This window comes from Wallemia mellicola (genome assembly GCF_000263375.1).
Source record: "Wallemia mellicola CBS 633.66 unplaced genomic scaffold WALSEscaffold_10, whole genome shotgun sequence".
Taxonomy (NCBI): Eukaryota; Fungi; Basidiomycota; class Wallemiomycetes; order Wallemiales; family Wallemiaceae; genus Wallemia; species Wallemia mellicola.
Genome location: NW_006531967.1, coordinates 260,152 through 286,276, shown reverse-complemented (window position 1 = coordinate 286,276; position 26,125 = coordinate 260,152). Strand labels below are relative to the sequence as shown.

General features: G+C 38.9%; 13 protein-coding genes across 13 annotated transcripts; 5 read left to right on the top strand and 8 right to left on the bottom strand.

Annotated features, from left to right (window-relative positions):
* Window positions 1-398: 398 nt before the first annotated feature.
* WALSEDRAFT_51531 (alpha/beta-hydrolase) lies at window positions 399-1,436 on the bottom strand (the record flags this gene model as incomplete). The annotated part of the gene is made up of 2 exons (XM_006958501.1): window positions 399-1,195; window positions 1,244-1,436. 2 exons carry the CDS (start codon window positions 1,434-1,436, stop codon window positions 399-401), a joined length of 990 nt encoding a protein of 329 aa, XP_006958563.1.
* A 641-nt stretch (window positions 1,437-2,077) lies between these two features.
* Window positions 2,078-3,189, bottom strand: WALSEDRAFT_57579 (oxidoreductase; the record flags this gene model as incomplete). The annotated part of the gene is made up of 3 exons (XM_006958500.1): window positions 2,078-2,267; window positions 2,315-2,999; window positions 3,183-3,189. The coding sequence occupies 3 exons, from the start codon at window positions 3,187-3,189 to the stop codon at window positions 2,078-2,080; spliced, it is 882 nt and encodes a 293-aa protein (XP_006958562.1).
* Window positions 3,190-4,924: 1,735 nt separating this feature from the next.
* WALSEDRAFT_32698 (MFS general substrate transporter) lies at window positions 4,925-7,473 on the bottom strand. Its single transcript, XM_006958499.1, has 8 exons — window positions 6,631-7,473; window positions 6,314-6,582; window positions 6,204-6,271; window positions 6,032-6,162; window positions 5,919-5,986; window positions 5,672-5,868; window positions 5,380-5,626; window positions 4,925-5,335 (listed from the first exon to the last, which is right to left on the bottom strand). Exons 1-8 carry the CDS (start codon window positions 6,824-6,826, stop codon window positions 5,048-5,050), a joined length of 1,464 nt encoding a protein of 487 aa, XP_006958561.1. The 5' UTR covers window positions 6,827-7,473; the 3' UTR covers window positions 4,925-5,047.
* Window positions 7,474-8,075: 602 nt separating this feature from the next.
* On the top strand, window positions 8,076-9,339 carry WALSEDRAFT_18879 (glutamine synthetase; the record flags this gene model as incomplete). The annotated part of the gene is made up of 5 exons (XM_006958357.1): window positions 8,076-8,151; window positions 8,204-8,247; window positions 8,298-8,450; window positions 8,497-8,662; window positions 8,711-9,339. The coding sequence occupies 5 exons, from the start codon at window positions 8,076-8,078 to the stop codon at window positions 9,337-9,339; spliced, it is 1,068 nt and encodes a 355-aa protein (XP_006958419.1).
* On the bottom strand, window positions 8,418-12,122 carry WALSEDRAFT_60484 (PIN domain-like protein). Its single transcript, XM_006958498.1, has 5 exons — window positions 12,098-12,122; window positions 10,530-12,045; window positions 8,712-10,483; window positions 8,504-8,664; window positions 8,418-8,454 (listed from the first exon to the last, which is right to left on the bottom strand). The coding sequence occupies exons 1-3, from the start codon at window positions 12,107-12,109 to the stop codon at window positions 9,525-9,527; spliced, it is 2,487 nt and encodes an 828-aa protein (XP_006958560.1). The 5' UTR covers window positions 12,110-12,122; the 3' UTR covers window positions 8,418-8,454; window positions 8,504-8,664; window positions 8,712-9,524.
* Window positions 12,123-12,172: 50 nt separating this feature from the next.
* WALSEDRAFT_64484 (CTP synthase) lies at window positions 12,173-14,165 on the top strand (the record flags this gene model as incomplete). The annotated part of the gene is made up of 4 exons (XM_006958497.1): window positions 12,173-12,188; window positions 12,233-12,274; window positions 12,325-12,735; window positions 12,781-14,165. 4 exons carry the CDS (start codon window positions 12,173-12,175, stop codon window positions 14,163-14,165), a joined length of 1,854 nt encoding a protein of 617 aa, XP_006958559.1.
* A 1,936-nt stretch (window positions 14,166-16,101) lies between these two features.
* Window positions 16,102-16,435, bottom strand: WALSEDRAFT_9735 (Arf GTPase activating protein; the record flags this gene model as incomplete). Its single annotated transcript, XM_006958351.1, has 3 exons — window positions 16,102-16,177; window positions 16,224-16,314; window positions 16,360-16,435. Coding segments are annotated over 3 exons (243 nt in total), but the record flags the coding sequence as incomplete, so codon positions are not given.
* Window positions 16,436-16,806: 371 nt separating this feature from the next.
* On the top strand, window positions 16,807-18,147 carry WALSEDRAFT_60482 (hypothetical protein). The gene is made up of 3 exons (XM_006958496.1): window positions 16,807-17,345; window positions 17,392-17,750; window positions 17,795-18,147. The coding sequence occupies exons 2-3, from the start codon at window positions 17,426-17,428 to the stop codon at window positions 18,121-18,123; spliced, it is 654 nt and encodes a 217-aa protein (XP_006958558.1). The 5' UTR covers window positions 16,807-17,345; window positions 17,392-17,425; the 3' UTR covers window positions 18,124-18,147.
* A 34-nt stretch (window positions 18,148-18,181) lies between these two features.
* On the top strand, window positions 18,182-19,568 carry WALSEDRAFT_60481 (hypothetical protein). Its single transcript, XM_006958495.1, has 5 exons — window positions 18,182-18,245; window positions 18,290-18,591; window positions 18,633-18,754; window positions 18,806-19,252; window positions 19,295-19,568. Exons 1-4 carry the CDS (start codon window positions 18,204-18,206, stop codon window positions 18,919-18,921), a joined length of 582 nt encoding a protein of 193 aa, XP_006958557.1. The 5' UTR covers window positions 18,182-18,203; the 3' UTR covers window positions 18,922-19,252; window positions 19,295-19,568.
* WALSEDRAFT_18824 (hypothetical protein) lies at window positions 18,925-19,551 on the bottom strand (the record flags this gene model as incomplete). The annotated part of the gene is made up of 2 exons (XM_006958354.1): window positions 18,925-19,252; window positions 19,295-19,551. 2 exons carry the CDS (start codon window positions 19,549-19,551, stop codon window positions 18,925-18,927), a joined length of 585 nt encoding a protein of 194 aa, XP_006958416.1.
* Window positions 19,569-19,581: 13 nt separating the features above from the next.
* On the top strand, window positions 19,582-24,772 carry WALSEDRAFT_60480 (a-pheromone processing metallopeptidase Ste23). Its single transcript, XM_006958494.1, has 4 exons — window positions 19,582-21,054; window positions 21,102-21,876; window positions 21,923-22,977; window positions 23,030-24,772. Exons 1-3 carry the CDS (start codon window positions 19,597-19,599, stop codon window positions 22,648-22,650), a joined length of 2,961 nt encoding a protein of 986 aa, XP_006958556.1. The 5' UTR covers window positions 19,582-19,596; the 3' UTR covers window positions 22,651-22,977; window positions 23,030-24,772.
* On the bottom strand, window positions 22,663-26,104 carry WALSEDRAFT_60479 (replication factor-a protein). Its single transcript, XM_006958492.1, has 8 exons — window positions 25,928-26,104; window positions 25,494-25,882; window positions 25,301-25,446; window positions 25,104-25,250; window positions 24,962-25,055; window positions 24,830-24,916; window positions 23,030-24,774; window positions 22,663-22,977 (listed from the first exon to the last, which is right to left on the bottom strand). Exons 7-8 carry the CDS (start codon window positions 24,626-24,628, stop codon window positions 22,777-22,779), a joined length of 1,800 nt encoding a protein of 599 aa, XP_006958554.1. The 5' UTR covers window positions 24,629-24,774; window positions 24,830-24,916; window positions 24,962-25,055; window positions 25,104-25,250; window positions 25,301-25,446; window positions 25,494-25,882; window positions 25,928-26,104; the 3' UTR covers window positions 22,663-22,776.
* WALSEDRAFT_32688 (hypothetical protein) lies at window positions 24,695-26,060 on the bottom strand. The gene is made up of 7 exons (XM_006958493.1): window positions 25,928-26,060; window positions 25,494-25,882; window positions 25,301-25,446; window positions 25,104-25,250; window positions 24,962-25,055; window positions 24,830-24,916; window positions 24,695-24,774 (listed from the first exon to the last, which is right to left on the bottom strand). Exons 2-7 carry the CDS (start codon window positions 25,506-25,508, stop codon window positions 24,718-24,720), a joined length of 546 nt encoding a protein of 181 aa, XP_006958555.1. The 5' UTR covers window positions 25,509-25,882; window positions 25,928-26,060; the 3' UTR covers window positions 24,695-24,717.
* Window positions 26,105-26,125: the final 21 nt, after the last annotated feature.

Below are 26,125 nucleotides of genomic sequence, written 5' to 3'. Positions count from 1 at the left end.
TTTATCATGTTTTGAAAGTATATTGCTGCCAGCATTGTCAACGAACGTGACATCCATGCTTATATTATGTGTATTCAACCTTGTTAGATTGCCTACATGAACTATAAGAGTCGGCTTAGATCATTAGCAATTGAAGCAACCATTATACGCAAAATGTTTCGGTTTTCTGTCTCACATCATATGCGGAAATACTGACGGCTCAGTAACTATCTAAAAAGGTGTGGTAAAGGGCTTACTACTACCCATATGCTAACATTTATTCTATTGACCTTAATTGTCAAAATAAGGATCTATGTAGAGAAGGTGTTGTACACAAATTTTTCAACAATATATTATGTCAAAAAAAAAAAAAAAAAAGATAATTACTTCATTGCAAATACAACCAGCTCATAGCAATTTTAAAGATTTTGGCTCATGAAATCAACTAACTTTGGTAACGTTACATCCAAATGGTCATATAAATCAATGTGAGTAGCGTTTTCAACCAAAAACAGTTCTTTTGGCTCCAAAGCTCTTTCGATTGCATCTCTACTAAAATATAATGTATCAGCGATCGAGCCTGCTATCATCAAATATGGCCTTGGTGCGATTAGATCTACGAAAGCGAAAGAGCTATACGTTGCCATCAAATCGACGCTCTCTGGAACATAAAGCATAGGAGCATTTTTATGTTGGCCGCGTGGTGTGTGATAGTACTCATAACCTTCCTGATATAATGTTGGTGTCTCTGGCGTGAAAGTGACTGTAGAATTAGGTGTGTTCCATGCTATTGTTGGAGGAGCACCCTTTTCGATACCAGTTCTATTGTTGCTAGCACTTTTAAGGCTGTCGTTGAGTGTATCGTATTGAATTTCGCCACCACCAAAAGGTTCACGTGTAATTCGGCCGACATCAAAAGCACTAACAGTAGCGATAGCCTTTATACGCTTGTCTGTTTGAGCAGCAAATGAAACATAACCCCCAGAAGCACAAATTCCTAATGCACCGATTCGTTCACTATCAACGAGGCTATCTTGCACAGACAGGAAAGTAACTGCGTTCTTTATATCTTCAACCCTTTGATAAGGATCTTCAATTAACCTTGGTAATGTACCTGAGCCTGATTCGCCTTGAGTTGCTGCATCAAACGCGAGAGTAACGAACCCATGTTCGGCTAGTTGTCTTGCGTGGAGGCCAGCCGTTTGTTCTTTAACACCTTTAAAAAGAGTTACAATTTATTAAATTATAATAAATATATACTCACCACCCCAAGGGTGACCAACAACAATACCTGGAAGGCTTGAATCCGTTTCAATATTATCAGGAATATAAAGATTTCCAGAAATTGGAATCCCTTTGCTTAAAAATTGGACACTGCGAATGTCGACACCTAGAATTGGTTGAACTATGGCGATTAAATACAAATAGGCTACTGAGACGCTAGTAACTCTCCACATAACTAATAAACTACATGATTGGTAGTCTTCTATGTTGTGTTTAAATATGCAGCCCACTACGGTTCCCGAATGATGTAAATGAGTGGAGGTGTCCCAAATGCCAAGCTTCCAAATTCTACTCCAAGAACGATACTAGCATATTGTTGGCGGGAACCCTCGATGACGATTTGTATCAATGTCTGGGCAACTTTAACACGTGATGTCTCACATATTGTTTTCGTCACACAAGAACTCCTGACTGGCTTCCTATATACAAGTACGTGAACTAGGTTATCTAAGTAGCTCTGGTACATCTGCACTACTTCTGAAAGGGAAATTCCACCAACATAAAAACTTCAAAAGTTAAGACTCAACCACGACATTGCGTAAGCTTCGCAAAGACGTATTACACTGCCTAAACAGCTTAGAAAATTACACTATAGGTGCTTCTGGTCCGTATCTCTTATTCGAACATTCGAGTTTCAAATTTCATAATAGAATAATTCTTTTGAATCTACTTACGCATTTATAATTTAGGTTATCAATACCGTTAAGCTATAATTTAAGATTGTGGAGTATCTCAGTGCTCTCAAGGATGTTAATTTATCTGAGTTACATAGTGAATAACAATAGGAATAGGATTCATTCTAAAAGTAAGACCTTCATGCATTGGCTCCACCATCTACATCCCAAGTGGCTCCCGTCACATATCCAGCTTCATCACCTAGGAGAAAAGTAACTACATTCGCAACCTCCTGTGCTTCTCCAAGTCGTTCTAGTGGTACAGCTGGAGCAGTACCCTCAGCACCACTGTCCTCATTTGCTCGAAGCATCGGGGTATCGATAGGACCACTAATGGAAGCTTTAGCTTGTTTAAGATAGAGTTACTGAGAGCTTACGGCAATACCATGTTGACTCGGATTCCCCGTTTGCCAGCCTCGATTGCACTGCTTTTAATCATACCAACACCGGCATGTTTACTTGCACTAAAAACTGAGCCTTTTGAAAATCCACGCTCAGAGAACATACTTCCTATGTGTACGATACTTCCTGGCTCTTGTAAAAATCCAGGTTTGAGACCTTCGCTGAGAACGTTGAAAATACCTCTAACATTAACATCCATAATGAAGTTGTACTCCTTATCATCAATCTCCCAGATTTTTTGATGTCCTAACTTATGGCCCGGGGTACCTGCAACATTAGCAATACCATCAACCCTACCGAACTTCTCCTTGGTCAACTGGAGAAATGATGCAATGTTCGAACGATTGGAGATATCGACTACGTGCGTGATTACTCTGCTTCTTTCATCCTCATCGAGATTACGGAAAAAACTGGTCAAACCATCCTTATTCGTATCACACAAACCTAGAAAGGCTCCTTTGGAGAGCAGAGCGATCGCAGTTGCGAGTCCAATTCCTGAAGCACTCCCAGTTATAAGGAAGACCTTGCCAGAAACTGATGAACTCATTTTTGAAGTTTGAATTGATTGCATTATAAGAGGAAAGCGATCAAGCAACATTTTCGTGTCAATTATTTTATTTTCAAACCTGCAAGCCTCCACCTTCTTTTCGGGCCGGGAGGCTGTCGCAGGCGTAAAGAACACATTTTAGAGAGAAAACATCTTACTTAGATTAATTTGGGTAGGAACCAACAAACTTTAGATTACGCTGCACGAAATTATCCATGCTAAAGATGGAATTTCTTATTGCTGTGGTTTCATTACTATAGCCTTTGCTTAGAATATGGCTTATTGCTTCGACTTACTCAACATATTTGTTGTGTCTGCATATTTACTCTTACTCTGTCTTTAAGGTTAGAATCAAACCATCTAGATGTTACAACTACTACCAAGGCTCAAAATCAAAAAAGGTAAATATAGTAACTAACTATGAACTTATGCAATGCAGATTATGGTAAAGCTATGGCCTCTTAAGGGAAGATTATAAAGAATAGAAATCCTTAGTGAAACAAAAACTTAACAGCAACCTTGATTGTGGATTTAGCGTGAAATAAATATCAAATTATGGAATAGCAATTCTTATGATTCTAGTATCTAAACTTGCAAGGATACTTTCTGTATCGGATGATGTAAGAATTGCGTCCACAAGGGCTCAATGTAAAATACTCGCTATATTATCATTTTATAGGCAAGATATTCTTGATGACAACACTCCTTAGATGTTACAGTAACCTTCAGTACGCAACATATCATGTTATTCGCTAAGGGGATCTGTCTTACTTTCGAAATTCGATGACACACCAAATTATGCGTTTGACACAATCAAAATTTAACATGTATTTCAGAGGTAAATCTGTTGCATACCAGGCTTTAATTTTGATTAAGTATTTATATAATGTGTTAAAAAATGCGCTTTTTCACGCCATGCAAAAGTTGGCATGGTGCTGTAGCTTCTCAACAAGCCTTTCAACAAAACAGTCACGAAATTCGTGAACATTAGCATTTAATAATACATGAAATAAGCTCAGACAGCATTAAGGAGAAACATACAGTCTCTAGTTTCCTATAGTAAGATAAATAGGTACAAAAAACTCAGGGTATAGACCTATAAGCTCTCATTACTTCAGATCGACTTCATCGTGGCGGAATGTATGATAATTTGACATTGATAAAGGGACTTACACATATCAGGAAGTTTATATGTTGTGGATATAAGATTAGTATCGATATAACACATAAACTCCAGCCAAGTAAATGTTTCACTGTCAGCATGATTCAACACTGTACCTTGTTTAAATAATCAGAAGAAAATGTACCACATAATGTGGAATTTTCATGGAGATTATTAATAAATTTCGGAACACGCCAGCTTATCTTGATATCTTCGACTCCAAAAGAAATCTTCGCTATCTCTTTTTAGATGGTCTACCTTTCTATCTTATCTGTAGTTATAAACATCTACAGGTTTTTTTGCTGTTGTTGTATTTACTTCTGGCAGATAAGAAATTAAGCTGGTGAAATCCAATTAATCCGCCATCAAAAGTTTGCATTCAAGTAATATGAATGTGTGTGGTATGAGTGGAGTGATTTTTGATAGGGAAAAGCAGGAAAATCTCAAAGTTTGTTTATTAAATCAATCAAACTTTTGTATATCTTCATCATAAGCATATGATTCTATAAGTAAAAGTACTGAAAGGAAGCAAATGAGTACCAGTAATTTGCACGAGCTCACAGCGCTGTTGCGCAGATAATACTTTTGTAATAATACTGACATAGAGCAGTGGAAGATCTTCGCAACGATAGCATTATTGGTCATATATATAACATCCTTTATGGTTTAGAAAATCCATATACAGAGAGAATAACGAAATATACGATGTTCTTACTATACTATTTGATCGCTGTTAATAAACATTACATTCAGGATGTATGGGGATAATATCCATGTCTTCAGCATAAGCCCAAAGCAGTTCATATCATTTAGTAAAGTATGTCTTTTTAGTTGAGGTAAAATACAAACATTTGTCCATCGATTGGATAGCTTGAAGTTTCGGAGACGCATGTATTCATTAAAATAAATAGAAAATCATTACAAAACTAAGCAGAGGCAACTTTGGTGCGATGTAATTCTAGTATAAATATCCTAATTGTGGAATAAAAAAGTAAAACACTAGCAAGTGTTCCCCTCCTTATCAGCAGCTTTATCTGATTGTTGTTTATTGACTGTAGTAACGCCAGGTCCGTACCAGAACCAGCAGACCATTGCTTGGATACCTGCTGTCAAAAAAAAAGACATGATTGTATAGCAAATGTAATCAAATCTCATGCCACTGTCAAAAACTAATGGTGCTGTAATACCAGAAATGTTTGATATGGCGACGGTAGCACTACTAGCGAAACCTATAGCGGTACTATCAGCTCCTCTCATACTTTGTATACTAACTCTGTAGGCAGCAACCTGTTTCGGTTAGTAGAGGACCCATATAGGAAAAATTCACATACAGGAATAATAGCTACATTTGCGAGGGCAATCAAGAATACCGCAGCCATCCGTCCAACTAATACATTCTTGTCGACTGCTAGAATAAGATACCCTACAGTGACAAAAGCAACGCCAATTATAATGAAAAGTGGTCTATTCTTGACTCTATCCGATAAAAACCCACAAGCAATCGTCATCAAGCAAGCTAATATTGACGGTGGGACTGATAGAAGCTGCGCTTTCACCCCCTGAAAGCTGGCATCCAAACTATGATGTCTTAAATTTGGTTTAATGAAAATAATCGATACCTACTCATTTATGATAGTAGGTGCAAAGAAGAAAAACGCGGCTGTCCCATGTGCCAATAGCATCCACATAATTGCAATGAACCAGAAATCCCATTGTTTTAAAACACCCCAAACTGACGACATCTTAAATTCTTCCTCGTTATTCACGACCGAATCACCTAATCTTTTAGTTGCAATCGTGCGCTCGTCTGGCGTAAGGAACTCGCGTATTTTGTTAATAAATGGTTCTGTAAAGATGAAATAACACTCACTTTGGCGCTTTCTGGATAATCAGGCAGCATGAAAAAGATACACACGCCCAAAATAATAGTTGGAATACCTTTCATTACGTCAGGTAAGCTTTATTGTCGTATAATGTACCCACCCTCAAGTATGAAAAGCCATCTAAACCCAGCAAGTGCGGGGTGTCCTAAACCATTAAGATAAGAACACGCGGTTGCTAATAAACCGGAAAATGCAGTCGAAAGACTTGAGAAAGAGACGAAAAATGCAAACCTATATTGATTAATTTGATTGATAGGCTTGAGACTACTCACCTGAAAGCTCTTTCATCGTCATTGTACCACAGAGAAAAGTAATACAAGATACCTGGATAGAATCCAGCCTATACTGGATGAGTAGGTATTCTATATTAGAACCTACCTACCTGAGCAATTCCTAAAAAGAATCGGCTAATAAGAAGACCTTCGAACGATTGTACGGCTGCAGAGCAGCAAGTAACTATGCCATAACCAACGACAATGCGAGAGATATGTAAAGATGGCCTCATTTTCTTCATAATCAGGTTGCTAGGAATTTCCGCCACGATGAAAGCACAGTAAAATGCGGTGATCACATTTCCATACCTATTTCCATGTAAATCCAGTTGCTCGACCATAGATGAGTCAGTATCAGTATTCATGATTTTAGCATTCGCTGTTCCATATTAGAATTAGAATTAGAACTTTGATACTATTGACACACCTAAGTTGGTTCTATCTATAAGATTGAGTAGATATGCTAAGGCAGTTAAGCTTAGAATTCTCAGGTCTATCTTTCTAAGCACTCTCTTTTCCTCAGCTAAGATTGATCGATCATATTCAGCTTCAGCTGTTTTACTATCGACAGCTTCATTCAAGTTACTATCGTTATCTCCTAACTTTGAGCAATCTTTTGTCATGTTCACTGATTATCTCATAGGGAGCCCATAGCAAATATGGCCATTGTCAATATTTGGTATGAAGACGAAGATTTACCCGAGCGAATGTTGAATTGACATCCACTAAGCGCATTACCCGAATGACTATAAATTTTTGGTGAGCTGATAACCTGATAAGAAATTGGATAATGAATGAATGAATATTCATAACTCCATAACGGCCGGTACTTTTGGTGTTTTGATAATGGACAAAACTAGTTTGGATATAAAATACGTTCTATTGCTACTCGGAATAGATTATATTTAAGTAATAACCATATATAGCTCATATTTATACCATTATGTGTGAATCTCTGTTCACCTTCTATATTAGGAAGTAACCAATTAGTCTCTTATCTTTCCAGGTGAGATTCCGAAATCCTATTATGACATTTCTATAAATTTATAAGCTACCTTAAATTGCTAAGCACTGGTTTCATACGTCATTTCACTATTTCCTCTCATTTACTTTCATGGTAATCGTAGTTCGAAAGAAAGACAAGGTTACACAATAAGAGAACGCGTTATTTCAAAAGAAAATTTAAAATCCAATTTCTATCACTACATGATTATCCCAAGGAGGCCATTTAGTGTGAACAGCCAGTGCATTGGCAGTTAGTAGTTGAGCATCTGTGAGAAGTGTAAGAGGAAGAAAGCTAATGTTTAGACCCTACGATGAGCATTGGTGGCCGTTGACGAGAGTAAGTTGGGCGATCTGTTCTGTGTTAAGAAAATTTTCTTATAAGTCAGAGGTACTGACCATAGTTTACTAGTTCGTTGTAAGTGTTAAAGAAGTATTAAGCAAGTTTGAGCTTTTTATAGTTTATCCAGCTGCGCGATAACATCAAAGTTTAATACGAAACATCATTATCGATGTGATCCCCTCGATTAGCGGCTTCGTCCGAATTTGCGTCATAAGTGAGGTTGTAAGCATCAAAAAATTGCATGTACGCGCTTTCATGTATATAACTTGCTTGTTTATCGCTTTTTATATTCATGTGCATACTCCCCCCTATTAGCCACAGCCTCCCCCAAGATGCCGAAAAATAAATATTAAGAATAAAAAAAGCAGCATAAATAGAATTATTACAGAAGTGTCATAAAAAAGACTATGTCTTTAAAGGGTAGTCTATTCCTTATCACTTTCCTAATTTGATCGAAATCTGTGTGACTCATTCGAGGCCTTGCCTTATCACACAATTTTATTTTATAACGGTCATCATTCAAAGAAATGTCGATAGAGTCACGTCCAGATTTGCTTAAGCATTATCTTAAGCTAGACCAAGGCAAGAAGATTCAAGCCGAATGTTAGTAGTCCCTGCATATCACGCTATCAGCAAATATACTCACCTAACCTAGATATCTGGATTGACGGTGACGGTGAATTTCGTAGCAAGACTACTGTGCGTTTTTCGTTATAGACCCAATCCTATATAGTTGACGTTATTTTCAGACTTGTGACCAGAAAATCAACGATATTAAAGAACTCAAAGAATGGAATTTCGACGGTAGTTCGACAAACCAAGCACCAGGACACGATAGTGATATTTATTTACGCCCGGCTGCGTTCTACAGAGATCCATTCCGCGGAGGTGACAACATTCTGGTAAGCACAGCATCGTGTTTAAATAAAAATACTCATATCTAATAAGGTAATTGCCGAATGCTACAACAGTGACGGTACACCAAACAAGACCAACTACCGCCACCACGCTAAGAAAACTATGGACCTCGCCAAGGGCGAAGAACCTTGGTTCGGTATTGAGCAAGAATACACCATCCTCGACACAGACAATTATCCACTTGGATGGCCAAAGGGTAGGTTTCTCCGTCTGAAAGTTTTCGTCACTAACATTCAATCTATAGGTGGTTTCCCTGCCCCACAAGGACCTTATTACTGTGGTGTTGGTGCTGGAAAGATCTTTGCCCGTGATCTCATCGAAGCACACTATCGCGCTTGTTTGTATGCTGGAATCAAGATTTCTGGTATAAATGCTGAAGTTATGCCATCACAATGGGAATTCCAAGTTGGTCCATGTTCTGGTATTGAAATGGGAGACCAGCTCATGCTCGCAAGATTTATCTTACATCGTATGTCTGAAGATTGGAACGTCAAGATCACTTTCCATCCAAAGCTCTTCCCTAAGATGGATCTCGCAGGTAGCGGGGCTCACGTAAACTTCTCAGTGAATTCCACGAGAATGCCAGGTACTGGTATGAAAGCTATTGAAACAATGATCAAGAAGCTTGAAGGCAAGCACATCGAGCATATCGCTGCATACGGAGAGGGCAATGAACTCCGCTTAACCGGCAAGAATGAGACTGGTAAAATTACTGAATTCTCATCTGGTGTCGCTAATCGTGGCTGCTCAATCCGTATCCCTCGTCACGTAGCTGAACAAGGGTATGGCTACTTTGAGGATCGTCGTCCAGCTTCAAATATTGATCCGTACCGTGTTACTGGTTTACTCGTCGAGACCACTCTCTTGGACTAGAGTGCCGACGCTGTTTTCTATTTTCTATATCGTATCAAGTTTCTTTTATCATCTGGTCATATGTGTGGACAATCAACTTTCGTTATTTCTTTAATTTATTTGAATACATGAACATTTTTGAAGTTTGAAAAATTTATGCATCTTTTTGCACTTAATTACAAATACATCTACGAAATTTACCCAATTTAATCCATGCCCATCGCAGCCAAAATATCGTATCTAGAGGCTGGCTGCTTCTTATCCTTCTTCTCCTTTTTATCATCTGATTTCTCCTTCTTTTCCTTCTTGTTCTTCTTGACTTTCTTGACAGTGACAGTACGCTCTGGGCAACCATCGAGGATTGACTCTTTGATGATAGCAGTGAGGGTTTTGTCAACTGGTTCTTCAACACCTGCGAAATAACGGTGAAGGGTTGGCCCATCAAAGAATGTGTGACATGGTGTGACAATTCCAGAGAGCAACAAAGCGTCTGCAACAATCTGACTGTTTTCAAGAGCACATAATACTTGTGATGCTGCACGAACATTTTCAACTGATGGTGATTCGAGAACAATTTCTTCGTGTTCTTCTTCCTCACTTTCTTCCTTCTTTTCTTCCTTCTTTTCATCCTTGGTAGTGAATACCTTGATAGCCATGTTAATGACAGCTTCAAGTGTACCCTCGTTCCATGCTTTTGCGCTGTCTCTGACGCTCAAGATGATATGGCGAATGGCGGCAGTGAATGGAACGTATGGACGAATTGCCTTACAAGCATCACCGATTGGACCTTCTTCATTAACACCCTTGACAATCTTACCAGAGGTTGTAAGTGCGTGTCTATCTTGAGTAAGGTTTGGTGCAGATGCGATAACTTGAGCAAGTGGAACTGAAAGGTGTGAAGAAGAGTGTGCTGATAAATATAATGCCAAACGCTCTCTAAGTGGTAAGAGTTGAAGTGAATTTTTTGTTGGTGTTGGGAATGGTGGGAGTACGTTTGCAACATCCTTAATCTTCTTGGTCTCATCTATCTTAGCTGGTAAGACATCCTCAATTGATGGAATCTCAACTGGGACTGGTGTGGTTGTTACACCATGACGAGTGTACTCAGTGACAGCATTGAAAGCGTATTCAACTGTCTTTGTAGTAATCTTAGTTTGTGGTTGTGCTATGTGTTGTAAGTAACAAGTTTTAAGAATCAAATAACTGCTCACCTTCTGCGTTTTCATCTTGTTCACCTTCTGGGACTTCCGCAGCTGCACCTTGTGCACCTTCTTCACCTTGTTCTTCGGCCTTGGCTTCCTCGGCTGCCTTCTTTTCTTCTTCAGTAACTTCTTCGACAGTTTCAACAGTTTCAATCTTCTTGAATCTAAGATCTTCTTTACAGGTTGCCAAAGTAATCATGTATGCGAATTGGCGGAGGTGTCTACCAACTTCAACGTGAGATGAACGTTCATCAATGAATTCCATAATGAAACGACAGAAGTAAACTCTCTCTTGCATAATCTCCAAAATTTTTGGTGAAAGTCTACCATCGAGGTAAGCAGCTTTGTATGCTTCGACGATTTCCTTGTCGAATTTATCTTCACTGAATACGTTTGCATTTTCAACACCAATGTAATCAGCTGAAGCCTTCATAACATCAGCAGCGATTTCTTCATGTACACCTGAAGCGGTTTCTGGGTCAACGAGTTGTTGAACAGCATATTCAACGAGTGATTGCTGTGCATTTTCACCTGAGTATTCCTTTAAGACGTTAGCAACTCTAGTGATTCTCTCTTCAGGTCTTGTACCACGGTGGAGGTAGTGTGATTGAATTTGTGGTGAACTGTCGTTACCAACAAGAGCAGCAAGAAGTGGAAGATGGAGTGCCTTAATGCCAACAAACTCAGCAAGAGTCTTTGGATCGTAGACAGCCATTCTGAGAGCGACAATCTTAGTTGTTGGTGGAGCAAACAAACGTGATCTAATGAAAATCTGTGTTGTGTCATAACCCTCGAGCGTAGTCTGAACCTTTGCGGCGAACTTTTCCTTTTTACGGATGTTACGTGGGTGTTTAGCCTTTGAAACAGTAGCGAAACCATCATCCTCTTCGTCTGGAACCTCATCTGCAGGTTCCTCTGGACGTTCAGCAACCCATTCCATTTCTAAGAGAGGAGCGTAACCGCCCTTTTCAGCGATTTGAGTTTCCGCATCTGCATCGTGGATGAGTAAATCTGAGTCACCACCTGCCCAGAGACCGTTTCTTGACTTTGCAATATGTACGACGGCGGAATCAGCTTCAGATTCTTCCATTTTGTACTCAACGTTAGTTGACTTTAAAACATCAACTGTGAGTTCTGCAAGGAGTGGTGGTACAGCGTTGAGTGCTATTGATTGTCTTGATTGTGGGTTTGTACGCCAGAAGAGTTCTAAGTTTTTGTTCGTTTGATCTAAGCGATTAACCATAGTCTTGTGCTTTTGTGAGGATGGACAGCCATCGAAAACAAAGATTGGCTCTAAACCGACGCTTCTCCAGGCCTCCAAGAGGTGTATAAGATTCTTCTTATAGTCGAGGAAGCTACCACCAAAGGTAGAGGAAACATCAGTTTGACGGTAGAGAGGGTAGATAATACCCCAGGCGTCTACTACGAGTGGTGTACGCTCGCTGTCATCACCCTCCTTTCTAGCGGAGAATGTGAGTTCCTTAGCGAGTGAGCGCTTGTTCGTCTTTATAAAGCTGGTCAAACCCTAAGGAAAGATTAGAATAATGAAATTTGTCTATTCAATTTGAAGTACTCACCTTGACACCCATATTGTGATATCTTGAGAGAAGGAAGCCCTCCTCACACAAATTTCTTCTCATTCTAAAACTACGATGAAGTATATTTTGGGTGAGTATAAAATAAATAAATATATATATTTTAACTCGAATAAGTAACCGGTGGTGTTATTTCTGGTATCGGAAAGGGTGTTATTGGTCCGTAGTATCTTGCATCTCCCAATATCTCTAATATATCCCTTATATAGCATCATCCACTGGTCTACTCTTAAAGACTATGGGATATAAGGTCACAGCTATTAAAATAGATCCTTACATGAACCTCGACGCCGGTACCATGGCACCAACTGAGCATGGTGAAGTTTACGTTCTTAATGACGGTGGTGAGGCAGATTTGGATCTCGGTAACTACGAGCGTTATTTGGATGTCACCCTCGGTAGAGACAACAACCTCACAACTGGTAAAATATACTCTCACGTTATCGAAAAAGAAAGAAAAGGTGACTACTTAGGAAAGACAGTTCAAGTCGTACCACACATTACTGGTGCTATTCAAGATTGGATTGAGAGAGTTGCACACACCCCTTCAGATGAGACTGGTGAGGTTGCAGACGTCTGTATCGTTGAATTAGGTGGTACAGTAGGTGATATTGAATCAGGTAGGTTATTTTGTCCCTATATTTATACTGTCTGACATATTTCAGCACCTTTCATTGAAGCTATGCGTCAATTCCAATTTAGAGTCGGCCATGAAAACTTTGCCCTTACCCACGTTTCCCTGGTACCAGTAATTTCAGGTGAACAAAAAACAAAGCCAACTCAAGCTACTGTCAGAGAATTGAGAGGTTTGGGTCTTCTCCCTGATCTCGTCGCTTGCCGTTGTGAGCAAGAACTTCAAGCCGAAACAATCAACAAAATTTCCATGTTCTGTCATGTTTCAGCTGAGCAAGCTATTGGTGTCCACAACGTTAGTTCTCTTTACCACATCCCATTGCTTCTTGAAGAACAAGGTCTTGGAAAGTACCTTGATAAGCGTTTGGGACTTAGCGAGATTAAAAAATCTCAAGCAATGATCAACAGAGGTTTAGACATTCACAAGAAATGGGGTAACTTAACCGTTGGATATGAAAGATTATTCGAAAGTGTTGAAATCGTTTTGGTTGGCAAATACACTGCTCTTCAAGATAGTTATATGAGTGTTATCAAAGCACTCGAACACGCTTCTTTGCGTTGTGGTCGTAAAATCCATATTAAATGGGTTGAATCAGGTCATTTAGAACCTGAAACTGAAACCAAAGATCCAACGAAATATCACGAAGCTTGGCATACCCTTTGTAGATCAAACGGTATACTCGTTCCAGGTGGTTTCGGATCAAGAGGTACGGAGGGTATGATTTTAGCTGCCAAGTGGGCAAGAGAAAAGAAGGTTCCTTTCCTTGGTATTTGCCTTGGTTTCCAAGTCGCGGCTATTGAATTTGCAAGACATGTTCTCAATTGGAGCGATGCCAACAGCTCTGAACTTGATCCAAACACTAAACATGATGTTGTTGTTTTCATGCCTGAAATTTCTAAAACTCATCTTGGTGGTACAATGAGATTAGGTTTACGTCCAACCGTTTTCGAAGAAGGTAGCGAGAATTGGTCAATTGCTAGAAAACTTTATGGTGGTTCAAAGAACATCTGGGAGAGACACAGACACCGTTATGAAATCAATCCAAAACTTGTTGACTCACTTGAATCAACCGACCAAGTTAAATTCGTTGGTAAAGATGAATCAGGTGAAAGAATGCAAGTTATGGAAATGCGTGATCACCCATACTTTATTGGTATGCAAGCACATCCAGAATTTTGTACCCGTCCACTTAACCCATCACCACCATTCGTTGGTTTAGTTGCAGCAGCATCTGGTCAATTAGATGCTCATTTGGATTTACAAAAAGACTATAAACCACCACATCCAACTACTGAAATGGTTTTAGGTGAAAAAGTTGGTAAAAATAATGTTATAAAATCAGCTATCAATGATGCTGAATTTAACACACCAACTCAATCACCGAAAGTTAACACAAAAGATCTTCCAATAGCTTAAACATTTTGTGTAGTATTTTTATACACAACTCTGCATATTTATCAAAATTGTACTTTTAAGAAAATTTTAATACATAGACATCTAAAATAATAGCATCAGCGCACACACGATTTTTTTAATCAAACAAATTTGTTAATGCAAATAAAAGGAAGGGAACAGAATTGCAAATTAAACGACCTTAATTAAAAGAATATTGAAATGGATTTGGGTTTGGATTTGATGGTCTCATCATACTTTGAAAGGGATTTGGATTGAATTGTTGTTGTGGTTGTTGTGGTTGCTGTATAGTTGTTGTAGGTTGATAACTATTTGTTGGCTGCTGAATGAGTGTAGTCGTCGTAGTTGTTCTAGTATTGGTATTTGTAAATGGCAGATTTGGGTTATTCAACGATTGATTAGTTGAAAATGGCGGCGATGTTACCTCCTTTGTAAAGGATTGTTGTGTGCCGAAAGGACTACTACTGTTGTTGCTTGCAAATGGAGAATTTTGTGTGGGAGATGTAAATTGTTGTTGACCAAATGGTTGGTTGAAGGGCGATGCAGTGTATGTATTTTGGGTAGGTGTAAGTTGTGATGCTAGATTGTATCCACTTTGACCAGCCGGTGACGATATTGATTGTTGTGATTGTTGTTGAAAGGGTGAGTTTATCACACTTGACGAAGTATTTTGTGGAATTTGTTGGAAAGGAGAGTTTGTGAATGCACTATTTACTGGTCTTTGAAGTGGTGAATTCGACGCAATTCCAGGTGACGTTGATAAAGTCATTGGTGATACAGACAACGTATTTTGCTGTTGCACCGTATTGGATGAAACAGGTGAGATAGGAGGGAATGATGGAGGAGACGGCCAATCTCTTTTGCCAGTTGGTTGTGCTTGAAGACTCGGAAGTCCTGTGTTCTGATTTTGTAACGCATTCTGTGAATTGAATCCTGTGTTTTGAGATTGTAGAGTAGCCTGTGTATTAAATCCAGGTGATCCTAGTGATTGCAAGCTTGGCTGATTTCTTAAAGTACTCTGGGTCTGCAGATTCTGCATACTGCTTTGGCTTCTTAATCCAGTTGTTTGAGGATGTAACAATCCACTTGATCCAGTTGGTTGTGAATGTAATGAATGAATAGAACCGTTTGAGCTAAGTCCTGTGTTCTGGCTGCCAAGAGGCATGATTGTATTCAAACCACTGGAACCATTTTGCTGATGCATTTGAAAGGGTGTAGTATAAGGTGAATTCGAAGGTGGTGATTGTGATAATGACAACATTGGATTTGACGTTGGTGACTGAGAGTACAAGGAGCTGGACCCAGACATCGTATTTTGGTATGGTGAATTACTTTGGGGCATAGCTTGCAAAGTACTATTAGACTGTAATGGTGAATTGAGAGAAAACGGCGTTGGTTGGCCACTAGACGTCGATTGCTGGAACGGTTGAGGTGAACCATATAAAGATCCTGTGATTGACTGTGACTGACCAGTCTGTTGAGCTTGGAGTGAAACAGGTAAACTGAATGAGCGAGAGGTATCCTGTTGAGGTGAAATTGTTTGAGGTGCCAACTGCAACGGATCTTGTGGGGTACTCAAACCTTCGAGGTTAATGAGTGGTTGATTGTTGACTTCATTGTTTCCATTTGCTTGTAAGGATGCTGACCTCTGCTTGTAAAGTCCATCAAATGCCGTCGGTGACATAGACGTCCGCGAGTTGAGGGACGTATTGGCATTCAGATCAGCACCTAAACTACCACTTCCGTTACTTCCGGTTGAACTTCCTGTATTTGTGGCCTTTAAGATACCTTTACTTGGTGGTGGTATCGTCGCACTTTTTCTGATGAATGCTTTGTGGATGTATTTCTTGCGTATGTAAATCTCCAATTCTGAGTCTCGCTCGACCTGGCTGGAGTTTGTTGGCGGTGGATTCTTGGTCTCGTCTGGATTGAAGATAGAGTTTGAACGGCTGTTGCCGATATGTTCCATGCTGGCTACCTGCTCTCTATTCCAATTATCTAAAGTTACTGACTTACTGTATATCATCAGAAGCTTGTTATACATTTATATTCTCTACCTACACTTTAGAGATATGCGTACCGAGCTTCCTATGTACGCTTGCACAAGGCATGCATAGGAAAATACCGAGGGAGTAACTTGCCCATCGCGGATCTGAGAATGATGTTAGTAAGCTATTGTAGTGGATAATATACATACTACTAGCTTTGCAGTCCGCACAGTTCTGATTTCCAGGTACTTTGATTATATCAAGCAGTCTCCGATGGTTGCGCTCTGCCTGTAATAAACGTATTAGGGTATATATTAATTATAGTAGCTTAATTCACCTGCTGCTTAGATACGCCCGACATCCTGACTGCGCTTAAACCCCGTGGTGGTGGTGGAAGACAATCTAGAGCGATTTGAGCGTGGAAGAGATTAAATGATTTTTTAGTTTATAAGACATTTCATTATTTATACATCTTCTATCATAACCACCAAAATCAATGAACTATCTCGACTGTCCTATACAATGGCCTCCAGAGAGCAGCTATAAGGATATTTACAGCCATGTAGACAATGAGCTCCATATAGAGTATTATCAATCTCTATATCTCCCCAATGTAAGCCCTTATCTCACTTAGTCGCGTTATCTAAGAATAGAAGACGATTTCCTCAGCTCTCGATTTCTTAAATTACCTGGAATCTAGAGATGTAGAGTTTGAGCAGCTCAAGTACCTCTATCTCCCTTTGTTAGATCTTGAGAGAAAGTACAGGTTGACACTAACACCAATCATATTGAACAACAGTTTCGACGACACTAGCTTACCTCAAGGTATACGCGACAGGCTCGAGTTTAATATCTTGAAAGCCGCATTCGACAGACGCGTAGTTGAACAACGTGTATTTATCAAAAATCTTGAATTAACAGAGAAGCTACTACAAGTGTCTATATTACTGTTTTTACTATCTAAAGCATCTGTACAATCAGAGGATACCAAACCACGTAAACGTAAACGCAAAGCAAAGGAGCTTACGAATGATTATGATAGCATTCACGAGAGATTAGAGTTCGCTGTCGATAGACTTGTACTTTGGCAGACACTCAATAATACCCCACTATTAGAAACAGACAAAGATAAACAAGAGAAGAAGCCAAAGGCGGATGAGATACAGAAGTTTTACAAACATACTGTAGATTCTAAGTGAGTATGGTGATCTTATAGGAGTATCATTAATAAAAATGCATAGGTTTAGAAAGAAGCTCCCAAATGTGTGCAAAGCAATGAGAAGCAAATGCTTTACTGATGAAAGTAGAGACGATAATGTTGATCTTCCACCGCCACTTCTTCCTACGCCTAGCAACAATGCATCAATAACAAAGACGCGATCTACAACGCCACAGGTTGAAGAATTGGAACGTGAATCGTCCGTCGCCAGCGTGGATCTTGAAAGGAAAGGCTCACTTCTTGACAGAGAGTTATCGTTGCAGCGGGGTCGTTCACTTTCCCGTCAACCTTCTTCGTCACTGAAAATGTTCGCAAATAGAGTGGTAGGTGTAAGTCGCAAGAGTACAGCTGTCAAAGACAAGAAAGAGATGTCATCAAAAGGTAAGCCTTTTTATGTGAAAGTCATTACCTTATATCTATTTTAGTCGCAACAAATGCATTTGAAGCACTTTCTGGTGAACCTTCTGCTTCAGAAACCCAAAATACCACTAGAATTGAAAAGAAATCGACCTTAGTAGCAGCAACGCCAGCAAAGAAAGAAAAACACATCCAGGTGACCAATAGTAGCAAGGCCATTTTAGTAGCAGACAGCCCCGTAAAGGCTCCAGTCTTTGGAACAACAATGGCAGCAAGTGATGAAGACTTTCAGGAAGATGACATTATTCCAGACACACCTCAGAAGAAACACAAGAGCAATGATAAACCTCAAGGTAAAAGGATGCTTCTCAGTGAACTCAATAAGCTCACTGAATAGCCTGTAAAATATGTACAATACATGAAAAATTCTAGCTATTTTGCTCCTTTAACGCGGACTGTCATCATCAGAAAGTTGCAATGCATAATGCAGCTCAGCTGAGAGCGAAGAATGCACGTAAAGTAAGTTAGACTAACTTTACAACTGACTCTCATTCTTGAGATAGACTAGTCTTACGCAAGTGAATGAAATTTTTCAGTCCAGGCTTGAATACGAGGTTCTTACTCAGATTGGTAATAAAATACCTGAAAGTAAAAGGAATAACATTTTCACTTTATATGAAAATAATATGAGAAGCGTTTTCGAGAGTATTGGTGAATATGATCGAAACGAAAAATACGAAGAGATCTTCAACGAAGAATCAGTCATCGTTTCCATAACCAAAGATGAAGAATTAGTCGCTTTCGTATCTTTCAGGTTTGACACAGAGGAAGGTGAAGAAGAAAACTTATTTGCTATCATTTACTTGTGAGTTGTGAAGAGTGTGGGGCTTTCTCATCTTCAGACAGGTACGAACTGCAGGTACAGCAAAGTTACCAAAACGGCAAAATTGGTGCGAAATGCCTTGACTCATTGCACTCTCTAAAGGAACTATTGAAACTTGATAAGACAATGTTGACAGTCTCAAAATGTAAAGTATACGACCTCATATGGACATGGACATAAATCTGACTTAGAATAGACAACCCACGGGGTGTTAAATTCTACAGTAGGAATCACTTTGAACTTGATGAGATTGATCCGTCCTGGTTCGAAGGGGGTGAGAATGAAAACTATCATATCATGTCACGTGCATAGCATCTATTGAGATACTCTTTCATACATTTGAAATTCATAAATAACGCCATTTTCTTCAATGTCACCTTCTTGTACTTCAAATCCAACGTACTTCTCGAAATCCTCATGAGTGCATCTCCTCCATTCGTTATCGCGGAGTTCAGGAAATTTTACGTCAGCCTCCTCAAACGAAGGTGATTTCACGCGTGTCATGAACACTCTTGATGTGTATGGTATCATTTGATTGTAAATTTGTGCACCACCTATACAAAAAACGCGTGTTTTTGACTCATTCGTATAAGCTATAGCGGATTCCACGTTATGTAAAAGTTTAACATTATCGTTTATTTGACTAGCGGTTGTTAATATAGATAAAGCCTTTAATTGATCTTACAGATCGTTAGTCCGCGATAAGATGACATTTTGTCTGTTTCTGAGAGGTTTAAACTTCTGAGGAATACTATCCCATACTTTTCTTCCCATAATAACAACATTAGGATCTTCTTGAGTTTCTAATTTGGTTGATGTAACTTTCGCAAAGAATTTCAGTTCATTTGAGAGTCTCCAAGGCATGCTATTAGAGTTTGAAAGACCAATACCATTTTCTATAGTAGCAGCTACTATAACATTCAAATTTGAGAGTCTCTGCATACCGTTCTTCACGTTCATTAAATACTTTGACCGGATTGAAGCCTAATGAGGTTATATCGAACAGTCATGACGAGCTGGAAACAAAAAAACAGTTACCAGCAATTTAGCAAGTTACTAGAGAAATCTAATAATGATCAGCGTAACTACAGACTCATAAAGCTTGAAAACAATTTGGAGTGCTTACTTATCAATGACAATCAAACAGACAAAGCATCTGTCGCTATTGACGTGAAAGCTGGACATTTATTAGATCCAAAGGAATTACAAGGATTAGCACACTTCAACGAGCATATGTTATTTCTTGGTACATCCAAGTATCCCGTTGAAAATGACTATCAGGATTATTTGAGTAAGAACTCAGGATACAGTAACGCGTATACAGATATGATAGACACAAATTACTATTTCACTTGCTCAACGAACGCATTAAAAGGCGCAGTAGATAGGTTCAGTCAGTTCTTTATCGCGCCACTATTCACTCAGTCGTGTACCCAAAGAGAAGTCAAGGCAGTAGACAGCGAGAACAAAAAGAATTTACAGTCAGACCTCTGGAGACTGTTCCAGCTTGAAAAAGGACTCTCTAACGCTCCTTTGAGTAACTTTGGTACTGGAAATTGGGATACACTCTACTCAGAGCCAAGCCTTAAAGGAATGGATCCAAGGGAAGAGCTTATCAAGTGGTACGAAACACATTACTCTTCTCACCTCATGAAATTGTGTGTTCTCGGTAAAGAAAGTCTCGATGAACTTGAGCAACTCACAGTAGAAAACTTCTCCGCAATACCACAAAGAAACATTCCAGAACCACAATTCAGCAGCAACGTTTGGCCAGAAGATGCTCACAAGAGTATCATATTTGCAGAAACTATCAAAGATCTTAGACAATTAACCATCACTTTCAAATTTCCTGAACAGGATGCACATTATAACACCAAACCGGGTAACTTCCTTAGCCACATTTTAGGTTATGAAGGCAAAGGTAGTTTGTGTTCCTATCTCAAACAACTTGGTCATATCAACTCACTTTCTGCTGGTTTTGGATTTAGTGCACCTGGGTTTGAATTCTTTAAAATTAATCTCGATTTAACAACAAGAGGTGTTGGAGAATGGAAACAATGTTTGAAGTTAATTTTCAACTACATTGATATGATGAAAAAGTTCTCTGACAATCCTCCTGAATATCTCTTCAGAGAGACTCAAGATTTGGCTACAATTGCTTTCAGATTTAAAGAGCAAGGTCAACCTGAGAAAGTTACATCAAGTGTAGCTAGACTCATGCAAAAGCCATACGAAAGAGAGCATATCTTATCAGGTTCTCATTTAGTTAGAGAATATGAACCAAACTGTATCAAAGAATCTCTTAATGCGCTCAACTTGGACAACTGTCGTGTTCTTTTAGCAGCCAAAGATCCGATCGAAGGTGTTGGTGAACTTGATCGTACTGAAAAGTGGTACGGTACTAAGTACAGAGTCGATCCATTACCTGAAGAGTTGTTAAATGAGGTAAGCATATTTAAAGTATTTGGAGGGCTTTTCTGACAATCTTATAGATTAGAAACACCACGAGTCCATCTGAAATGCATCTTCCTCATCCAAACCAGTTCATTCCAAAGAACTTCGATGTTGAAAAGAAGGAGGTTGAAGAACCATCAATCACTCCAGCGCTTCTCAGAGATACTAAGAACGTTCGTCTTTGGCATAAGAAAGATGATCAGTGGTGGGTTCCGAAAGCTCATGTTTACATGATAATGAAATCGCCATCAATTCTCAAATCAGCTAAGGCTAGTGTAACTACGCGCCTTTTCAATGAGTTATTGCTCGATGAAATGAATGAGTACGCATATGACGCAGAATGCGCTGGATTCGCTTATAGTATTGAATCAACTGGTGATGGTGTTCTCATCCACGTAAAGGGTTATAATGACAAGCTTACTACGCTCCTCCATCAAGTCATTTCAACGTTAAAGAACCTTCATATTAGTGAAGATCGCTTTAACGTTATTAAAGAACGTATTGAAAGAGTCTACGCTAATTTTTCTATGGATGCACCACTTATGCACGCAAACGTCGCAACATATTCACTTACACAGAAGGTTTTCTTTACGTTCGACGAACGTCTCGAAGCCGTAAAAAGTATCACTAAGGAGGATGTTGAAAATCATGCAAAGGAATTCCTTGAAAGATTATACTTGGAGTTATTTATCCATGGCAATGTCACAGATGATTCAGCTATCCAAATAAGTAAAGATATTGAGACTGTATTGCAACCAGCCTCTTTGTCAGAGGAAGAAAGACAATCATTACAATCTTCATTAGTACCACAAGGTGAGTATTACGCATATTTGAAGTAATTTCCAGTAACAGACTTCAGGTGATCATGTATACGTCAAGAAAGTACAAAACCCAGCTCAAATTAATTCTGCAATTGAATATTACAATGAAGTTGGTGATGTTGTAGACTTAGACTTACGTACGAAGCTCTCTTTATTCGCACAAATAGTTCATGAACCTGCATTCGATCAATTGAGAACGAAAGAACAATTAGGATATATGGTATTTAGCGGTATGCGCAAATCAATCGGTGCTATGGGATTCAGAGTCTTAATTCAATCTGAAAGGCCACCTGCTTTCTTAGAACAACGTATTGAAGAATTCTACGATGTAACAGTCAAGAATTTATTGGAAAGCATGACAGAGGAAGCATTTGAAAAAAATAAGAATAGTTTAATGGAAGAAAAACTTGAAAAGCCAAAGAATCTTAACAACGAATCATCAAGATTATGGGTAGAATTGAGTGGAGGATACTACGATTTCACTAGGAGACTTAAGGAGGTCGAAAGTATAAAGAAGATTAAAAAAGAGGATATACTTAATTTCTTTTACACTTACATTCATCAATCAAGTGATAAAAGAAGTAAACTTTCAACTCATTTGGTATCTCAATCCATACCAGAACAATACAAAGAATTCAACTCTGTTGAATCACTCAGAACATCTAACAAGATTTACGAAGATATTCCATCATACAAAACACAAGCCAAGACATCATCCCACGCAAAACCAGTCGCACAAATTCCAAAACCAGCAATTGATAACTAAATTATTGTAGTTATAAGAATAAACTTGACATTACCGTTGAATTAGTAACAAAAATAAAGATTTATGAAATATGCTGCTCAGAATGTTCTTAAAAATAAATTTACTTCAAACTTGCTCTTAATCGTTTTATGAGGTTTCTAACTTTGAAATTGTTTCACATAACCTGTTAATTTCACTCTTGTAATTAACAGTACTAGCTCTGTTGATTTGATGTCTTACTCTAACATTATCATTAAAGGTATCTTGCTTTGCACGGCAGTTGAAATTAAATGATGAACCCAAAGCATTCTTTACAGCTGCTTCGAAAGAAGCATCATCACCATTGTTCTGTTAATAAAGTTAGAGGGTTTGAAGCATGCAAAGGATGTCTGTCACTTACCACCATAGCTTGTAAGTCATTTGCAGGCATTTTGAAAAGCTCTAATCCAAAGTCATTGAAACCAGACAACCAGATTTGACCAGTGTGATCTGTAGCGTTACATGTAATAATGTATCTGTATTCAGGCGCATCAAATGATGATTCACACTTTTCGCATCTCCATTTATCATTCATATCCTGAGTTAATTTCTTCATATCATTTGGACAACTTGGGTAAGTGATATTTTCCTTTTTGATATATGTGACAGTCGCTTTGCCTGTCCAGTAATCAGGTTTACCAGAATCATTGAGTCCCAATTGTGATTGTTTCACTTGCTCAAGTGTTTTAATTTCATTTGGTTTAACTGTACCAGGTTCAGGCTTGACAGTGCTGCTTGAATTGTTGAAAGTACTGAATTGTTCATTCTTACCTTGTTGATCGTACCATCCTCTCAAGCTATGTGCTTCTGGTATATCTGGGTTAACGAATAAAGTTGATGCACCAACCATTGATAATGATCTACCACCAAAATCGCTTACTTTAACACCCTTGAATGCAATAACAGGTTCATTAACTTGATCAAAGTTTTCAGCTAATTTACCCCACAAAGTGAGTCTAACAGATTGCTGGGATCTATCAACGATATTTAATTCCCTCTTTGTGTATGGTTTTTGAGTTGACTTTGAAATAATTTGTGAAGGCTCTTCAGCGGTAGTAACTACACCTAAAACATCAGTAATTGCGTTAGGCTCGAGGTTCTCCAAGTTTTGTAATTCTGTAAAACTATACTTGACATCAGGTACGTCAGAAGTGTCATAACAAGGTTCAATGTGAGTAGTTTTATCGAAAGCTATTTCATATTCATTTTGTAAGTTACTGAATTGCTTCTTCGCGATTTGAACTCTAGCTTTCGTGATGAAGAATACTTTTCCTTCTTCTAACATGTTATAAAATTCATCAACTGATTCATTGAAACCTGTGGCGCGTATTTCGCCAGTTTCGTCCATCAAATTGACGGAGAACAACTTTCCTTCACCACGTTGATTTGACCAAAACTTAATGTCAGATTTCTGGGTAACTCTAGCCTTTATAGTCCACTTATTTTGGTATGGAGAAAGGCCTTCTATAGGGTAAACAGGTGCTTGCGAAGAAGGACCTTTGCTGAAGTTTGGTTTAATGTCTGGTTTAACATCTGGTTTAATGTCTTGCTGTTGTGGTTGTTGCTCTGTTTGTTGTTGTGGCTGTTGTGACTTTGTCTGATCGAAATTCTGTGGTGATCCGATCTTCTCCAGAGGGCCTGTCTCTACGATATCAATTTGTAGTGCGATAACGAGCAATCTGTTCTGTACAACGTTCACAGCATAATTCAAAAGTTTGATAACGCTGTTCTTTATAAGTAACTCTTGCTCAGGGTATGAATTGAGTTGTGTACCAAGCATAGCTTGCATGTAGTACTTTCCATCAGATAAAACCATTCTGTATCTATCTGGTGCTTTATCTGAACTTGCAGTCGCCTTCTTAACTTGCAAAACTTGTACAACTGGATTTTGTCCCGCAAGTAAACCGGCAGGATTTTCGGAATTTATCGCTTCTATCGCATCTTTCGTTAATTCTGGCATGGTCGTCGTTTTGATAGTGACGAACTTGTGGCGAACCGCGTCAAGTCGCGTTTTTTATTAGGATATAAAATTATTAAATTACAATTAATTTACTCTGTTTGGGTGCTAACATCTTTTGTAGCTTTAAATACGCGTGGATGTACGAACTTTAATTCATTTGTGAGTATTCTACCGAATGATAAGAAAGAAAGTCAAACTCACAGTTTCATTGTACTCATGCATAACTTCACCTTGTACTATTAACTTATCCTTTAGAAGCATCGTGTACTTTTCTACCATAACGTGTATCTGTGATATCTAAGTTGACTAGCAGAATAAATAAGACACACTTACCTGACTCCAGAGAGCTATCATTAGGATAATCAAGTACATCCAATTTGATGCATTCAAGAATATCCAGCAGAGTGCGTGTGCTGGGGAGTACACTCTGGTGAGCTGTTAAGTTTGAATAATGAATCATTTGCAGACAACTCACTCGAACAAGGCTAATGAACCTTCGTTTATATCCCACATATCTATTTGGTATACTTCTGCTTGTCCTTCACGGAGCATTCTCCCGCTGTTCTCAGATTTCGAGAGTGATACGCCGATCAACATCAAAAACGGTCTCCAAATGAGAAGACTAGGTTGTATAGGTAAATTAACACTTAAACATAGAGGATTATTACTTACATGAAATACTTCCATAGAAATCCTGTAGTCATCACGATGTAGTCACTTAAGCCAGCTTTGCGCTCAAATTCAGGAGTTCCTTCGCGACTTTGATCAAGATCAAGATCAAGTTGTATTTTACGTGCGTTCGGAGATGAAATCGGATCCTAGCTGACCTTTAGGGCTGGTAACCGAATAAGAAAATAAAACATACCCTTCTCATGAACATCCTGTAGCTTCTAAATTTTGTAAAGAGTGTGTAAGTGTTGATCGCCGTAATAACGAATAACGTAAAAGCAAGAATCGGCGCCTACGGCAAATGTGAGTTTATCAATCGCGAATGATACCAGCTATACCCATGGAAGAGATCTCTTAGAGGCTGCTCTAATAGCAGATGCACGTGCTGTTGCAGACGCGCTGCTCTTTTTTAATATAGATTGCCTATTAGATTGACTAGTAGATAGACCGGCATATTTCACTAGGAAAGATAAGAGATGGAGCAGGAAACCGATAGATTTGGCTACTCTAGGGGAATCTATCAAGTGTGCTAGATCCCAATCTACCCAGAGTTTGAATATAAAGTTGGATGGCCATTGCAGTATACTATGAAGGGATAAATTTAGTTTGTTGAGAGATGAATACACTCACCGATCTTTTAAAGGCTGCTTCCTTACAAATCTCTTCTTCCTAGGCGTTGCAGAGCTGCTGCTCAATGGTGAGGGCGAATTCGTCTGTGCAGATCCCGTGAATCTCGTCAAAGGGGTTTTGAGGGGCGTAGAATGACGTGGCTTCGTTGAAGGCTTAGATGGCGTTGAATTGTATGGATTTATTTGCGCTGGTTTCCTT

Excerpts from the sequence above, each read along its gene's own strand:
- WALSEDRAFT_60482 (XM_006958496.1), top strand. The coding sequence starts at position 17,426 with ATGAGAAGCAAATGCTTTACTGATGAAAGTAGAGACGATAATGTTGAT. Across the intron at positions 17,751-17,794 it reads GAAAGAGATGTCATCAAAAG|TCGCAACAAATGCATTTGAA; the intron begins GTAAGCCTTTTT and ends TATCTATTTTAG.
- WALSEDRAFT_60480 (XM_006958494.1), top strand. The coding sequence starts at position 19,597 with ATGAGGTTATATCGAACAGTCATGACGAGCTGGAAACAAAAAAACAGT. Across the intron at positions 21,055-21,101 it reads CTGAAGAGTTGTTAAATGAG|ATTAGAAACACCACGAGTCC; the intron begins GTAAGCATATTT and ends ACAATCTTATAG. Across the intron at positions 21,877-21,922 it reads ATCTTCATTAGTACCACAAG|GTGATCATGTATACGTCAAG; the intron begins GTGAGTATTACG and ends AACAGACTTCAG.
- WALSEDRAFT_60484 (XM_006958498.1), bottom strand. Across the intron at positions 10,484-10,529 it reads ACAAGATGAAAACGCAGAAG|CACAACCACAAACTAAGATT; the intron begins GTGAGCAGTTAT and ends TACAACACATAG.
- WALSEDRAFT_32688 (XM_006958493.1), bottom strand. Across the intron at positions 25,251-25,300 it reads TTTCTATGGAAGTATTTCAT|TCTTCTCATTTGGAGACCGT; the intron begins GTAAGTAATAAT and ends TATACAACCTAG. Across the intron at positions 25,056-25,103 it reads GGTTCATTAGCCTTGTTCGA|AGTGTACTCCCCAGCACACG; the intron begins GTGAGTTGTCTG and ends ACAGCTCACCAG.
- WALSEDRAFT_32698 (XM_006958499.1), bottom strand. The coding sequence starts at position 6,826 with ATGACAAAAGATTGCTCAAAGTTAGGAGATAACGATAGTAACTTGAAT. Across the intron at positions 6,583-6,630 it reads TATAGATAGAACCAACTTAG|CGAATGCTAAAATCATGAAT; the intron begins GTGTGTCAATAG and ends AATATGGAACAG. Across the intron at positions 6,272-6,313 it reads TCTTTTTAGGAATTGCTCAG|GCTGGATTCTATCCAGGTAT; the intron begins GTAGGTAGGTTC and ends CATCCAGTATAG.
- WALSEDRAFT_60479 (XM_006958492.1), bottom strand. The coding sequence starts at position 24,628 with ATGCCAGAATTAACGAAAGATGCGATAGAAGCGATAAATTCCGAAAAT. Across the intron at positions 22,978-23,029 it reads ATGACTTACAAGCTATGGTG|AACAATGGTGATGATGCTTC; the intron begins GTAAGTGACAGA and ends CTTTATTAACAG.
- WALSEDRAFT_60481 (XM_006958495.1), top strand. The coding sequence starts at position 18,204 with ATGCATAATGCAGCTCAGCTGAGAGCGAAGAATGCACGTAAA. Across the intron at positions 18,592-18,632 it reads TTATTTGCTATCATTTACTT|GTACGAACTGCAGGTACAGC; the intron begins GTGAGTTGTGAA and ends ATCTTCAGACAG. Across the intron at positions 18,755-18,805 it reads AATGTTGACAGTCTCAAAAT|ACAACCCACGGGGTGTTAAA; the intron begins GTAAAGTATACG and ends GACTTAGAATAG.